This window comes from Acanthaster planci, linkage group LG21 (assembly GCF_054643075.1).
Source record: "Acanthaster planci isolate LZ-2023a linkage group LG21, COTS_SCS, whole genome shotgun sequence".
Lineage (NCBI taxonomy): Eukaryota > Metazoa > Echinodermata > Asteroidea > Valvatida > Acanthasteridae > Acanthaster > Acanthaster planci.
In genome coordinates this window covers 8,059,677-8,075,496 of record NC_141797.1, presented here as the reverse complement: position 1 = coordinate 8,075,496, position 15,820 = coordinate 8,059,677, and the positions used below count along the sequence as shown (strand labels likewise).

General features: G+C 43.3%; 2 protein-coding genes across 3 annotated transcripts; one reads left to right on the top strand and one right to left on the bottom strand.

Annotated features, from left to right (window-relative positions):
* Positions 1-3,586: 3,586 nt before the first annotated feature.
* On the top strand, positions 3,587-7,071 carry LOC110983997 (uncharacterized). Of its 2 annotated transcripts, none has more exons than XM_087131354.1 (3): positions 3,587-3,727; positions 5,416-5,554; positions 6,276-7,071. In XM_087131354.1, the coding sequence occupies exons 2-3, from the start codon at positions 5,423-5,425 to the stop codon at positions 6,666-6,668; spliced, it is 525 nt and encodes a 174-aa protein (XP_086987480.1). In that variant the 5' UTR covers positions 3,587-3,727; positions 5,416-5,422; the 3' UTR covers positions 6,669-7,071. The 2 variants fall into 2 exon arrangements, with proteins under 2 accessions (XP_086987480.1, XP_086987479.1); XM_087131353.1 differs by lacking the exon at positions 3,587-3,727 and adding an exon at positions 4,796-4,872.
* LOC110983995 (uncharacterized) lies at positions 6,674-13,643 on the bottom strand. The gene is made up of 6 exons (XM_087131352.1): positions 13,578-13,643; positions 11,393-11,695; positions 10,702-10,917; positions 9,749-9,802; positions 8,672-8,753; positions 6,674-8,145 (listed from the first exon to the last, which is right to left on the bottom strand). The coding sequence occupies exons 2-6, from the start codon at positions 11,655-11,657 to the stop codon at positions 7,722-7,724; spliced, it is 1,041 nt and encodes a 346-aa protein (XP_086987478.1). The 5' UTR covers positions 11,658-11,695; positions 13,578-13,643; the 3' UTR covers positions 6,674-7,721.
* Positions 13,644-15,820: the final 2,177 nt, after the last annotated feature.

Sequence of the window (15,820 nt, the reverse complement as noted above, 5' to 3'; positions counted from 1 at the left end):
ACTTTCAAAAGCTCCCGTCTCCACTTCAAAATAGCAGCCAGGTTGCGTTTATGTGCTGTTCGCTGAATGAGGGTTTCGTGACAGGTTGTTTTAATGTACATTCAGGTTACTGTTTTATGATGCCGAGCGACGTCACATCACGATTTGATTTTTTTGTTTTTTGATAGTACAGTCAATTGTTCGGCTCACAATATGTGTTTACTCTGAATAAAATCTTTATCTTTAGATTAAGTAGACAGCTGTCAATGCAATGACACAAATCCATTTTTTTAGGAACAAAATGAAACACTGTGAAAATGGATCGGTCAGTGTCCAATGTCGCGAGGTGTTTTTTAAAATGAATATTCCTTGTGACCTGCATCATTAGCCGAACCTTATCCCAGTGTCATATGATTTTAGCCAGAAAAATCTGTTCTCCTTTTCCTTATGGACTCCATGCCTGTTTGTATATACTGCTGGTCATGTAGGGTACAGTCAACAGTCCCTTTTTCCCCAATGAATCTGGATTTCACAATACGACAGTCTCATACTCCTTCCGCAATCTAAAGGCCCCGGTAAGAGCTTTCCATTTTTTCAACATGCATTACCTGTTGAACCAAAGCCCCAAAGTGTTCCACGCTGATTCAACTTGAAACTCTTAGGCGAAGTTATGTGCAATTTAGGAAGAGTACTTCAGGAGCCTTCAGAACTCAGGCGTAAGGGCGAAATATGCGACTGCCGTCCGGATACAATCTTCCAAGCGGGCTTGAGATCAAAATCGCCTTTTTAAAACAAGGTCTAAATGGATAGAAAAATAGGTGACTTTTTTAATCGCCAGAAATTCTATTTTGCCGGCCAAACAGGTGCAAGCTGAAGACCTTTTTTTCGCTCCTCTTGTCAAACCCTTCATTTGTCATAGTACACGTACACATGCAATCGTTATGCCGGCAATAAACACGGCATACAGGGTCCTTCGGCCTTCATCCTTCGTCAATTGTCATCTTCAAACCTATTCACCTGCCTGCAGTTTTAAGCCTCATGCTCGTACGGGACATTTTCGAGACCCTCGCAAATTATACGCTGTTCCCAGTCTGCGTGTCTCTAAACCTGCGAGTCCTCGTCGTAACAAAGGTAACTCCCCGGTAAACTCGCATTGTCCTTGCCGAAACAGGCCCTGCCATTCTGTTCGACCTGTGATGATTTCGCCATCAATAGGAAGCAAGCAAGCAGAAGGAAAACAAAATACACGAGGTGTCCCACAATGAGATTCAAAGCTTTTCGACTGCGCAAGTTGGCATGTGAAAATAATTCCTTATCGAAAAAAAAACACTCAATTACCCGCCTGACGCACTTCTGATGAATGCAACCTAGACGTGCTTTTTTCCGTATCAGTTCAGATCATGAAACGTAAAGCTTCGTGCAGTCACATTCAGGCAAGCACAAAGGACTATGGACGCCCTTGCCAAAGTCGACCACAAAGTTGTGATATAAAACTTCGCCTCTTGCGCCCGCCTCGGTCGCTAATACACCGCGCGTGTTTAATTTGTTTGGGTATTGGGGGTTTTTTAATTGTTTTTCTTTTGTTCCCGTTGAGCCTTTATGACTTTTCACGTTTTCACATAAATCCTTTGTTCTTGTTTCCCGTCTGCCTCTCTCGTAAAAATTTTTATTCACAATGTCTGACCGGGGTCTCTTGCTGCTTTCAAACCCCTTTCACTTCCATATGCAGCAAGGTATGAGACGGAGAGAACCCCCCCCCCACTTTGTGCTGGTCATTGTCTCGCAGGAATCTGGGGAATTCCTTTCAGACATCTTGGGGGGGATGTGTTAAGTAACAATAGTCTGGAATGTGTATAGGGATTGGACATGTTGGGGGGAACCCCTCGGTCTCATTTCTTGCTGGGTATATTCACTTCAGCTCTCTGATTATACACGTAGATGTCTTGTCAACTGAATGTTACGGCGCTCTGTGAGTGCCATCCGACTTGTTCAGATACTGATAAAATTTATCTTTGGAAGTCGACTTATAAAGCGTATTTAGTCGATTGAACGAGATAAGTGATGTATTTAAGTTGACTTCCTAAGTATAGTAAGTCGACATCGTGAGATATTTTATGATATCAAGCCTGTTTCCAGAGTTCCCTATATCGACTTGGCGAAATAATTTATATTATTAAGTTGACTTCCTAATTCTAGTTAGTCGACTTGGCGATACAATTCATGTCATCAAGTCTACTTTCAGATTTCACTATGTCGACTCGTCGCAATATTTTGCTGTCAAGTCGATTTCTAAATTCAAGCAAGTCGACTTGGCGAGAAAATACGCTGCAGGTCACGTTCACTTGTGAGTAGTCAGTTCATGCCTGTATGTTGTACACTTGATGACATGGATTATCTCGCCAAGTTGACTTTATGACGTATACTAACAACATAATTTATATCGCCAAGTCCACACAATGAATTTTAAAAGCAGACTTGATGACATCAATTACCTCGCCTAGTCGACTTGCGACAATTAGGAAGTCGACTCACTGACATAGATTATCTTTTCAAGTCGACCTACCAGAATTAGAAAGTTGGATGGACTACATAAATTTCCTTGCCAAGTCGTCTTCCCACAATTGTAAAGTCGACTTGACAACATAAATTATCACGCCGGGTTGACATCAAAAGCAGACTTGATGACATAAGTTATCTCGCCAAGTCATCTCATCAAATAAGGGAGTCGACGTAACTACATAAATAATCTCGCCAAATTGACAAAGGGAATTCCGAAAGTAGACTTGATGCCATGATATATCTCGCCAAGTCGACTGACTGGAATTGGGAAGTCGACTTGACTACATCATTTATCTCGTTAAATCGACTAAATACGCTTTATAAGTCGACTTAATAAAAAATATTATCTCGGTATCTGAACAAGTCGGATGGCACTTCCAGAGCTCCGTAGAATGTTCAGTTGAACGCCGATTTTTATTTGTTCCTTGACCCAGGAGTTTCCTGGTCATTTTCGTTTTCCTAGGTACCTAACAAACATGATCTCCCACAGTTTTCCCCTGCTAGTCCAACCCACACAAACGCTGATTGTTGTTGCAATGTGTCTATGATCTGACAAAGCCCTCGCCTCTCCAGATTTGTGGGTTCTGTGGAATTCTCCCGAACAAACAACGATAATCTAAGTTCGAAGGGGAAATCTTATCCAGCACAGTTACCCGCGAGATGAAAGGATTGAATAGCGTCGACGTCTTCATGGGCCTTTTTTACTCTCCCCATTATGGCAACTCAAAGAATTCTGCAGTTGAGCTTGCTGTAGAAAACAACAAATCCCACCGAGAGCCGATTTTGTTACGTAACTGAAAAAAACAGGAGGAATTCCTAAAGTGGCTGCGAAAACTATGGCTGGCCGTCAGTACAAAGATAAAAGAATAACTCCCAAAATTTTTAAAAATCCCGCACAGCTATCAGAACACCAGATAAAAATACAACTACTACTAAAGGCTAAATGGAAATTTAACCTGGTTTAAAGTTAATGGATCAAATGTCACTTTTGAACAAATTTGAGGTAAAATCGAAAACCAGTCAACAGGTGGTATTTCTGTAAAATTTGGCCGCCCATACAAGTTGTAGGCAAAATGAGAGCGGGTCTGTAGTGGTGGGCGTATCACCGCACACCTTAACGCGAGTCGGCACTTCATGGCAACAGATTGACTAGCCAACATCGTGCCGCAACTGTCTCTGCCCGCTAAAGGTAAAAAAATATCAAATCTTTTCTTCTGCGAGCAATGCACACACTACGGGATGTTTCTAATAGTGTATTTTGTAGTCATCACGGTGGCTATCCCAGCGGTGTATCTACATTTTGGTGTCAGGGGGCAAAAGTTAATGCGGTTTCGGGCTCTTTCAACATGAGGTTGGGAGGAAGAAAAGTTGAAAGCCTTGCTCACGGTCCCGACATCCTTACGTATTTGCTGTTTGGTACATGCTTTTCTTATGGTTGTGGTGCAAATGTTTGATAAATAAATATACCGTTTACGATCTTTCCTACTCTCCTTTGAAGTATTCTTTGTAAAAAAAATTAATTGATTAAAAATCCGTTGGGGGTGGTAAGTTCCCCTCCCCTGCTGGATACGCCACTGGACTCTTCAGTATTCCGTAGAACGTGGCACTAAGGCAGCTGAAAGGGCAGCAGATACCAGACTGCCTGAGTCGCGTTCTGAGCCCATGCTCTCACCTGTGAGACAACGGCTCGGAGATTTTCATTTGGTATTTGATGAATGTACAGCGTTCTGGCCAATTCAGCAAATCTGGGGTCTAATTTTCTTCATGTTCCTGTCACATGTGGCATAAAGGCCTAATTTTGAAGCTCGGAACACATTCTTTGATTTCCAAGAGTGATTAAATAATGTAAATTGGCAGCTTTGCAAATAAAAATAGCCTGGAGTCAATTTCAGTGTTAGTTTTATGTCAAGTTACATAGGTCACCTGTAATAGGAGATCTAAAAAAGTCACATTTTTCGACCCCAACTTAACAGAGTGACCCCTGTGCGAATTCCCAAAATCCGATAGTTTTAAAGCAGCCGTAGTATCTTCAAAGGTGTAGGGCAAACTGTTTCTGAGTCCAAACTTTCAGCTGCAATCTTTAACTTCAGTGGTTGTGTGCACAAGTGTAGCAATTTTTAATGAAATTTGAATGTCAGGGCAAAATCCATGTCTTTTCTGCAATTCTGCAATGATTGGTCTTTATTGAAATGATATGTGATGAAAAAAGCTAAGGTGGAGGCAGGATGCAACATTCTTTCCGAATGTTTGTCTGTAGTTTTGTTTGATGCCCCGAAGTATCCTGACGTGGTTGGTTGTGCAAATTGTTAATGGAGAGTCGAGAACATTTTCAAGGTATTTTGAAAAATTGAAGTATTCCTCTATTTAAACGTCACATCTTTTCTACAATTTTGCGCTGATCAATTTTGAATAAATTACCACTCAGTCTGCAGCCTCACGTACCGGTAAATAAAGTCGCATAACCGAGGCTCTTCGGCCATCTCGCACGCTGATGTAGAGAGCCGAATTAATGTGTTTTACCGCCGCGCCAGACACCTGCTGAGCACCGGCATGTTCCGTTTAGTTCTGCAAGCGGAGACACTGGAAGTAGATCTAAGAAAGGGTTCCACGTTCAGCCACCACCTCATACCTCGTGGAGCAAGTCTATGTGTCATGAGAGAAAGATTTTTATCCTTCCAATATTCTGTTTCATCATCATCTGATCATTTTAACTCCCAGCCCCATAGGGTGTATATAAGAAATCATATTGAAATCGGAGGATTTGGGACTGTTAGGGATGGTGGCCGGATACAGAACTCTTTTCCAGATCTAAATAAGCCCTAACGCTCATTCCTAAATCCAGTATTGGGTCGTTTCTTTCCACTGTTTTCCCTGCAGCTCCATCATGAACGGATTGAAGTGCGTCTTTCTCTTCTCGCTGGTAGCCAGCGCATTCGTATCATGCAACGCCGAAGTTGACTCCTTAGATAGCCTACTTCGGCGCGTCATCGCCGGAATAAAAGCCGAAAATGCGCAGGTAGGTAGACCAATTAGTAATAGCTTGGGCTTCAAAAATCCTTCTCAAGTGGTCCACACATATTCCACTTCAATTCAATAATACGGCCGTTTCACAATAGTGCGCCTCCAAGAGTTTGCAACGCGTTGGCCAATCACAGTGCGCGAAATTTGTCGACCCAATGCGCGTTTGGAAATGGTCGGCAAATTTTGCGCGTTATGATTGGCCAGCGTGTTGCAAACTCTTGGTGGCGCACTATTGTGAATCGCCCTTATATAGCCACATTCTCACGGAAGTGCTTCCTTGTAAGGTACTTAAAGGTAGATATGAGCAAAGAAGAGTTGGGAGTGAAGGCTTACTAGGACAGAATCAAGTAAAGCTTTGGTGCATTTATTGTCGAGTGGGGTGCCATGGCCTTGTGGTAAGAACATCGGATTCAGAGTCATCGGAAACAAGCAGAGACGGGTAGACAGTAGACCTAGCCGTAATTCAGGAAGCCCGGTTCGGACATGGCCTTATTACGGACACGGGCTCGAGACGTATACTGAAAACTCTCATTATGGTGGTTGCACTGAGCAATTAGGGGCGCACACGTGTTACTACTCAGGTGCGCAGTGGGCGGGGCATAATGGATCAGTAGAGCCTAGAGTGGGAGCCGAAAGAACCCACGCCTTTTTAAAAACCAAATTACGTCCTTTTGATCAATACTGGCACTTCTTTTCTCTTATCTATTACAACACAGACGGCTGGTGGTTACATTCAGCGCCTGACGTCGGGCGCGACGAAGGCCGATGGTAAGGCGGCTATCGACCGCATCTCTGTGCTCGACAAGCAGGACGGCACGTTGCTGGCGTCCGGCGGTCAGGGAGCGGTACCTCTGTCCGCCATGCAGTGGAACGCCATTGTTAGCGCGTTCACGAGCGGGCGCTTCGACTCATTCCAAACCAACGGGTTGACCGTCGGCGATCGCATGTACCGCGTCGCGGGCACTCCGTCGGCCGACGGCGTAGTCACGCTTGTCAGCCGGAATGGCACCATCAACATGAAGAAGGCCAACTTCGGAATTGTCGTCGTTCAGTCTCCGAAGGGTGGAATGACGGCTGCTGTTGACGCCATGAAAACTACAGCCAAGTAGTTCCATTTCAGAAACGGACCTGATGATTTATCTCAAACCGTGTAGTAAGAGTTTTGTCAGGCAAATGCATGTTTTTGTTTAATTAAACAGTTCAGACAGCCCAACCTGCATAACGCAGAGACTTTTGACAAGAAAATTGTTGACTAAACAATCATCAGTAGTTTGAAAGAATAGAAATCAAAATATTTGCATATAGTTAGCCACGAGCATGTTAATTTAAGTTTCACTATTGGTTTAAGGGAACACGTTTTTTGAAACCGATTCCTATCGATATGTATACTTAATGTCGATGAAACTTTCACCAACTTTCTTATTCCCAGATAAAACCAATTTGCTTATTCTTGAAATCTGCTGAAGATATAAAAGGCCTATTAAAACAGTAACGATGGATGTTGATACTCAAGTCTGTGGTTACAGCGTTTGTAATTACATGTACTGTATATGGACGAGCCAGTTAGATTTTTCAAAAAGCAAGGTCATTCGGGAACAAAGCAAGCGCTTGTCCGCGTAGGGCTGCACTAATATAAGGACAGGCCTCGCACGCGTGTCCGGATGACCTCGGACGCGCTATATGTTAGGTGATGGGCTGATGGTTCCGAATGGGCTCATTTACGGACTGCCAAATGCCGCGCCTATGCTTAACCTTAAAAGGGCCGGGACGGAATCCCCCCATATTGTTTCCTGATATCATCGCACTGCATTTTTCAAGAGTTGGGCTTTTCGGTTTATAGAGTAACTCTTGGCGGTCATTTTGACACCAAGTTTGTGAAAATCGGATATACTGTTCTTGCGCAGCGCTCATTTTTCCGAGACGGGTCAGCCAAAAAGTATACTTTTTCCACTGCGGTACTCAATGTACGTGGGCTGGCCTGCGGTCAGCCTTGAACTTCAAATCACCATACCAACAACTTCACAATTGTCATATAAAGGAGTATCTTAATGCCAAGTCTCCGAAATTCGAGCAAGGTATAGCCAAGCTCTTGGGGGCCCCCTTATTCTACTCGGTCTGTGAGATGGGCCAAAATAACCCGGCTCTTTTAGGGTTAACCACAACTAAACACACGTCTTGTCCTCATGATCGGTAGTTTCGTAAATTATGTTATCCACCCAGCCTCCTTCATCTGCAACATCAAGACTTGAATCGGCCAATGGCCGTGACCGGTAACCGGCACCGACGCCAGCCTCTTGAAGGTCGTCGCCGTCTGCACAATCTGACCGTTCACGAATGGGCACCGGATCGTCTCCATCTCCTTTCCGCGGGTAAGATTCACCTTCTGCAGCAGTGGAAAGATGGGCTTCCTCTACGTCATCGGCAAGCTCCACGACTTCGTAAGGAGATGGCCGTGTCGTCAGGCCGTAGGTATTGTTCGCGTGCGCCTGACTGATTCCGGACTGGTCTTTCTTCATTCCAACGCGGTCAGGCTCTTGACCGATGTCTCCACTGCTGGCCACTGTCTCGTCGCTTTGCAGTTTTCTCCTATGTTATTTCAAGTAGGGGAGGTGTTTTACTTCAAAAGTTTTCTTGCTAGCTTAAAAGTCTCAAAAAGTTGGCATTTGATTTCCTCTTTAACAGATATAAGAAATACTATATACATGTACCGTGTTTTCTAAGAGCTTTTAAGAACAAGTCACATGCATGCTTGCTGACGTCGAATACTAACATATCTATACTAACAAGTAGAGGCAATGGTTCCAGTCAAATTTTTTCACAAGTTGAGAACGCTATCCAGCCCTGTCAATATAAAGGGCAAACTCAATATTAAAGTTTACTTTCCCCAGAGTAAAATTTCATCAAAATGTTTGTCGTAATCAAAATTTTATAATGCTAAGGACGCCTCGAAATTTACAGTTCCCCAAACTCAAGTTAAACAAATTTTATTTGCGTATGATATCGCTTGAGCTCACACTTGGGCCCCTGTCAGAAATGTGTATTTTTCAAACAATGATAGGCTAGGTTAATTGAAACAGTGTATAAAACTGGCACCATTAGTTTTTAGGCCTACCGTTTCAGAACGAAGACTCCAAACAAGCCGCAAGCGAGTATGAAAAAGAGCGAGAGTGAGACCGACAGCCCGACGACTGTTCCTGCGTATAAGACAAGATTCACACAATTTCATAAAATGAAGCATTAACCGGAAATAAGACGGCAGCGATCTTGACCATGCAAACTTTCGACGAAATGTCACGCGTGCGCCAAAAAACAATCAACTGACCACACAGCGAAGGCTTATTTTCCCCAACTTTTGATACTGAATCGGGTGTATGACGGTCAAACGTCTCCCTTAAATGACGTCAAGGTTTTGCTCGTGAATAGGGATAATCTCAGTAATATACATGTAAGGAAATTAACTTGAGCCCTAGTACTTCCTCGAGGTGCCTTTCTTCAAGCGAGTCAACACTTGTGCCAAGCGTTAGGTATCCGTCGCTCTCGCGGCGATTTTGACGACCAAACGCCACACACTAAGTCCTGTGTTATGTTACTGGAGTCGATTTTTGTGTCTATGAAAGTGAAATGCATGAACGCTTCGTGCACGCAACGCACCCCCAAAAAACGTACATAGTCGAAAGTTGTCCTAACGGGACATGGGAGTTGAGTTATGTACAAAGTTTTAAAATCCATACTGAATCCTCAGACAAAATGGCATAGCTACGCGTCCCATGCATGTAGTCCTACATTCTAGGCCAAATCGTCGGCGGGAGCTGGAAGCGACAATGAACTGTTAAAGCTCCTTATTAGTTTAGGGGACGCGTTGCGTATAATAGACGTTGCTTCATGCGCTCAACTTTCACTGACACAAAAATCTACCCATTAATATAACACGCGTGGGCGTTGCGCTCGGCCATCAAAATCACCCCGGGAGCAATTTTGACGGATACGTAACGCTTGGCGTAAGTATTAACGCACATATCAACAGGCGCCTTTAGACTTATAATCATTAAAGTAAAAAGATCTTGATTTAGAATGGAGAGGTCAATCATAGTTGATTTTTCGTGGAATCGTACAAAACTGTCTCACTGTTTAATTGTGTGAAGAAGTTGAAGGCTACTGAACGTTCTCTTTTTTTTTTAGCGATTTCTACCTTTGCTAACTTCTGGAGTCTCATAGTCTTCGTCTCCAGGTGAATCTAGGTGCCCTTAAAAGAAAAAAGCGAAACCAAAGATTTCAAACGAGTGACTATCGTGTTTTTATGACTGGGGATGTAAACACCTTTGACTGAAAAATGAATAACTTAAACAAGGAGGCAGGTGTGTATGTAGAAGTTGACAAATCTGTTTTGAAAAGGGCTAGAGGGCGATCCGTATCGACTGCAAGGTGCTTTCTGACGTTACAGAGACTGGTTTCACACAGAGTGCATGTCTGAAGGGAAACGGAGATGAATTTTTTTTTTAATTTGACTGATTATTTTGGTAAATGGTAACCATCATCTGCCTTATTATGATGTCCTCTAATTTCTTGTGACACTAAAAAATCCAAATTTCCGTCACAAATGACTGAATGGACCCAATCAGAAACGGCTTTGCACCAAAATAGCTGTTTTGAATTCAGACTGTCCAGAGATAGTTTTTTTGTCAGAATTATGCGCAGTGTTTGCTGAATGTCCCAAATGGTGATGCCCATTTAAAAGCGATGAGAACAAGGGCAGAAGTTTGCTTTGGAAAGAACGGAGCTAGGGGGCATGTTGAAGAACACTGGGGCTAGGCCGTGGAAACAATAATCCCAAAACTGTAGTCGTCTTTGGATAAATGATTTGGGCTGTGTACTTAATGCTGCAGGCTGTTCAAACCCGTGACACATCTGAGTGCAAAGTCATTTATAACACGGCCCATAGTTCACTTGCCGCTCAGTCATGAGTGATGGAAATGTGGATTTCTTGATGTCTTAAGAAAGAGAATATAAAAATTAGTCACATTCAAGAAACAGAATAAGTAATATCGGTTTCATCTTTTTAGAAACACCCTGTCTCCATAAATAGCACGATTCTGATTGGCTGAAGGTGTTTTAGTTGCTGAGAATGTAGAATTACTCAGTTACCGTTTTGCTGGCTCGTGACTTCGAGGCATCCTGGAATCGCCTGAGACCAAATGACATTGCCAAATTTGTTCTGGATGCATTGCACCGAGCGGTTGCCGTGGAGCTCAAAACCGACGTCACACCGGAAGGTGACCTCTGACCCGAACCAGAAATCCCCGGTTTCCATCACCGAGCCGTGTGCTGGGATTGCCGGATGCGGACATTCACTGGAAGAGACTGTGATCAAAGTGTAAACAATTCTGTATATACATGTATTTCCTGTCAGAAACCGAAGCATCAATCCTTTAACGTTGATCATTTGAGAATCGGGGCTCTAAAATGTGGTTAATGATAGCACACAATTTTACGCTGAAAGAGGCTCCGCGTATTTCATGAAGACAGTAAGCAGTACCTCGCACGGCAGAACGCACACGTACCTTGGAGGAAAAATGTATTTAAGATGGTGACAAAATATTGGAAATCTCTAACCTTAAACATATCAACCTTAAGCACAACCTTGCAAACCACCGCCATGAAATAGCGTTTTAGGCCTAATGATAAGTAGCCTACAGCTTTTTGCTACGGGCACGTACGAATTTTCTGCTGTTAGCCTTTACAGTCCCCAAATTCTCCGATTTCAGTGATTTTTACATATCGTTCACCCTAGGGGTTTAAGCAGCGCCATGAAATTGGGCTGGACCTATTAACTAACCGTTGTAAACAGACATTCTCGTCTTGTTTTCGTGCGGATAATGTCCCCCGCAGAATTGCCTCTCATTCCCGGCGCAGTTGAAAGCACATTTTTGTCGGTCAGATTGCGATCGTCTCCTGTCGTTGATACGGTTACCGCAGTGGCACTGGTCGCGTTGCCTGAGCCCGGCAAGGCTGTCGTTCCTCCGCTTGCAGATCTGCAAGCATTTTTCCACCGTCATGGTGTTGTTTCTGACGACAAAACGCCCAAAGGCGCTGTCTCTCATTTCTGCCTCGTCCCAGTAGCAGCCCTTATAGCCAGGGTCTGCAAAACAAATAAGAAAGCAATATAATATGGAGCGACACTCGGATCTATGGGAAGTGACGGCAGCCGCCAGGCGGTGGATTCCACATAGGCGCACGCGTTATCTCAAGCAGCAGCCGCAACTTTCGGATGCCGTCGTGGGAAGACATGAAGGTGCCACGTGCAGCCGTGCTCCATTTACTCCACTTGCACAACATAGGCCATGTCCAAAACAGGCGTCCAGATCGACGGCTTGGTCTATCCACCTTGAGCAGAAGCATCCCCTCTCCGGTGGAAAAGAGCCCTGTTGGTCGGGCGTGTTCATTTTAAATTTGCTGGTACCGAGGCGACAGTAATGCGTGCATATTTTCATAGTCGTCTGAGAACCATAAAAGTGCAGTTCCGACTACAGGAGACTGGGTTGCTAGGAAAATAGCGCCCTTTTTTGGTCCAGCTCGGGGCTCATGCGGAGGATGGACCTATACACAAGATTCGGATGCACCCATGGTCCGACAAGATGGAACTAGTACGATCAGCAACAAAGTTTCAACCAAGGGGTTGACTTTGACCACTAACTAATTATGCATAAAATATGTACCAAGCAAAGCCGACCAGAGGTTGAAAATTGTCGCTGGCCAAATTGCCCATATCGTCAATTGACGACTGAAAAACTTATATTCCGGATTCCATAAATCTGAATTGTCTGCAGTCTCAGCATAAAATTAACCTTTTGGCATTCGATTGGCATAATTATCAGCGCACGCTTTTGCCGTTCTACGCTCTACAAACTATTCAATCGCACCAAGAAAATTACGAGCAAGGAAATTTACTCAATCGCACTGTTATAGGCCTATCTACTTAATCTCTCAGCATTAGATTCGAGATAAGTTCAAGATTCGAGATAAGTTCAAAAGCCTAGGGAAACACTTTCGTAGCTTCGTTTTTATACTTCCAGGGCGGTTTGGATTTCTATATGATTATAAGGATTAATGTATCTAAATGCAGTCATCCTGAAATTTCCTCATCGATCTTCCACCGTGGGAAATTAATTTAGCTGAATATTTGTTTTAGAAAAGTTGCTTTTCGTGTGGGAAAACTGAATAAAAACTGGTATAGGTCCCAGGATTCGCTGCTACAGTGAAATATGATCAAGAAAATCATGAGTCAGATAGCGGCTTTGAATTACAAATGCCGTGTACTCACGATCAATGATAAATAGAGAATTAAAACAGGTGATGGAGAGCGGATGTCAGTGTAAAGCAGAGCCTGCAGAGGTGGCCTGCTGGTTCGTAGATAATAAATGAAAATACGTGTATGCACGCACACATGTAAATTACGTTTTTTCGAGATAATGCTCCAAAAAGATTAAAAATGTTTCTTCAAAACAGGAAGGCAATTATTATTTCTGTGATATAGAGGGCGCTCTTATAAGTGCATAGCTGTATACAGAGAAAGTGTTGTCAACTTCAGACTCTGAAACCAAATGGCTGTATGTTATGTAGGCCTATGTAGTACAACATGCAGCTATTGTGTGCCTACTGTCCATATGCACTGACGCATAATCCACCATTTTAGTTCCAACAGTTGAGACAGTCATGTCGCAGCACTCTTTTAAAATAGCTCTGCATTGGGCTCCGAGCTTCACCAAGAGAGGGCGCGATTTTCTTAGCAATGGAGACTCTTCCAAAACCGTGCATCGCTGCTCACGAACGACTATGAAACGCAAGCGTGGCTGTTGCAACGCTACCAATAATCCTATGAGCACTCCCGACCACATGACTCTTTTCAGCCGATGAATGGGTGCTTCTGCTCAGGGCCGTCAGTGTCCAGCGGCCGCATTCACCGACCAGTGGTATAGCCTATCTTGGGCAGAGTTGGAAAATAAATAAAAATAAATGCATACCGTGTTCTGTGTAGATTACTTGGCGTGGACTCCCCAGAGTGACAGATATTTTATAGCCTCTTGTCACCCGTCTATAAACATCCGCTGAACATACCGCCCAGAGGCACCTTTCAAGCTTGCTTAGTGGTATGTAGTTTGCGCAATGCGCCTCTGTCAATATCATTGGTTCACGCAGTAGGCCTACGTCACAGTTTTTGGAATAATGTACTGGCTTCCAAATTACCCCTTTCTGTTTCGGTTTACACTGATCGACAATGCAACACAAACAACTTATTGCTGATAATTAAACTGAAAGCCGTCAGAGCACCTTGTTCAATAGTTTTTGGGTTTTTTTTCGGGGGGGGGCTTTTTGGCATTGTCGGTGTCGATCATCTTTTGATTACTGCATTGATGTTTTCCGCACTTCCAGCAGTTGTCCTAAACCGACGCCTGATTAGCCTAAAAGTTTCGGTTTTGTGAGTTTCTGTTTAAGTAAACAAAGAGAAAGAAAGAATGGTCGCTTCTAATCCCAGCTGTCAACTCTGCAAGATAAGTCGGGTACCCTGTAAGCCGACACCGTGGTCATGTTTGTCAGCAGCGAGGGTACCATCCTTTCGGAAATCGTCGTCGCTCATAATTATTCCAGAAAGGGTGGAAAAGAGCAGGTGTTAACGCCATGAAAAGCAGGCCAAATAGTTGCCTTTCATAAAACCCCAATGACTGACGTCAATTGATTTTAGTAATTGAATAAACTATATACATGCAGCAATCTAGATACGTCACATCCAAAACCGAGAGTATTTTGAGAGGAAACAAGGTACACAAAAAAACAAGGGAGCTGATCAATTGTCGCATGAACAGTGCTCTTATATTAATGACGTGTCACGGTCTAGCTCGAGTTTTGAGTCGAGACTTGTGCCGATTCGATTATAATTTTTTTCACGAGAATCTACTCTAACGAATCCAAATGGACAGCTTCTCTTTGCTGATCCTTAATGGATTGCTACATTTGTTTTTTTTAATTAAATACAAACTTTTGAATGTGCCATTATATCTCAATTATCTTAAGATTCACTTTCTGATTTACTATTTCAATGGTTAGTTTATTGCCGTTTTCGTTTTTATGCTAATGTATTTTCATATGCATGAGCAAACTGTGATATCTCAGAGACGGGAGCCTTACACCCGTCCGGCTTGTACACCAAAAATTTATATTTTAAACAACTTTTTTTCTGGAGTACAGTTTTCTTCTTCATATACCAACAGGCAAGTGATCAACCCTTTTTCAGATATGTTTTCAGCTCAGGTGAATAAATTCCATGTTCACAGTTTGAACTGAAAAAACTTGCAGTTATCCATGTCTTCCAGAGTGACGGCACAGCAACAGCGCCCTCAGTTGTCCAGAAAAGCATTGGTAACTTCAATGTTTGGGATTTTTCCGCCACTTACCAGCACGTTCAATTCAATGATCCCCGAGCTGGACCAAGAGAAGGCGCACCAACGAAGGTTCGTTTGTTTGAAACTGCACTTCGCTGGTTCAGAAACGACTATGAGATGCACGCGTTATGGTCACATTGCTACCAGCAAAAATAAACACTCCTCATGGCTGTTTTCAATCGATGAGAGAGTGCGGCTTCCGCGCAAGGCAGAGAGAAGGTGGCAAGTTGCAGAAGCAAATTGCATCTAACATCAAATTCATTGCAACCACACTTTAGGGTACATCAAGTTTTTGCAGTTTGCGTTTGTATACCTTAAACATTTCTGCAGTACTTCATATGTTTCGCAATAATAATGTGCGTGCGTCCAACCTCTTTTCCCACGGGTTTTCATTCCACTTCATTTCACACAGTGCACGGACTGACAGGGACAGATAGACAGTTAGACCTAACAAACACCTTGCTATACTGAAACTAAAAGCCACTGGATCATCATGGAAAGCGGAAACGATATGACTGGTCACAACCACGCTACATCTGCTTTTCCCCGTCTGATCACATTTGTTTTTTGGTGTGGATTGACTTTGCTACAGGGGAGTGATTGTTATCCGCCGGCACCAGAAACCAATGTGACTCTGCCAATACCTCATTAGCATGAAAGTTTCTTTACTTTTGTAAAAACTTCGGGTTTGTAGCAAACAAAGGGAGATAAATCCACTGTTCTTTTGATTTGTTGCAGGATTGCAAAGGGGGTAAGAGACTATACACTCGGACTTTGCAAGATTTTTTTCTGTCGTTGACACTTTTTCACCTCCACAGTTGAAGAGA

Coding starts and splice junctions, on each gene's coding strand:
- LOC110983997 (XM_087131353.1), top strand. CDS start 4,805: ATGCCCCGAAGTATCCTGACGTGGTTGGTTGTGCAAATTGTTAATGGA. Junction 4,873..5,415: donor GAGTCGAGAACATTTTCAAG/GTATTTTGAAAA, acceptor TTTTCCCTGCAG/CTCCATCATGAACGGATTGA. Junction 5,555..6,275: donor TAAAAGCCGAAAATGCGCAG/GTAGGTAGACCA, acceptor ATTACAACACAG/ACGGCTGGTGGTTACATTCA.
- LOC110983995 (XM_087131352.1), bottom strand. CDS start 11,657: ATGAGAGACAGCGCCTTTGGGCGTTTTGTCGTCAGAAACAACACCATG. Junction 8,754..9,748: donor GACTCCAGAAGTTAGCAAAG/GTAGAAATCGCT, acceptor TCTTATACGCAG/GAACAGTCGTCGGGCTGTCG. Junction 8,146..8,671: donor GGAGTCTTCGTTCTGAAACG/GTAGGCCTAAAA, acceptor GAAATAACATAG/GAGAAAACTGCAAAGCGACG.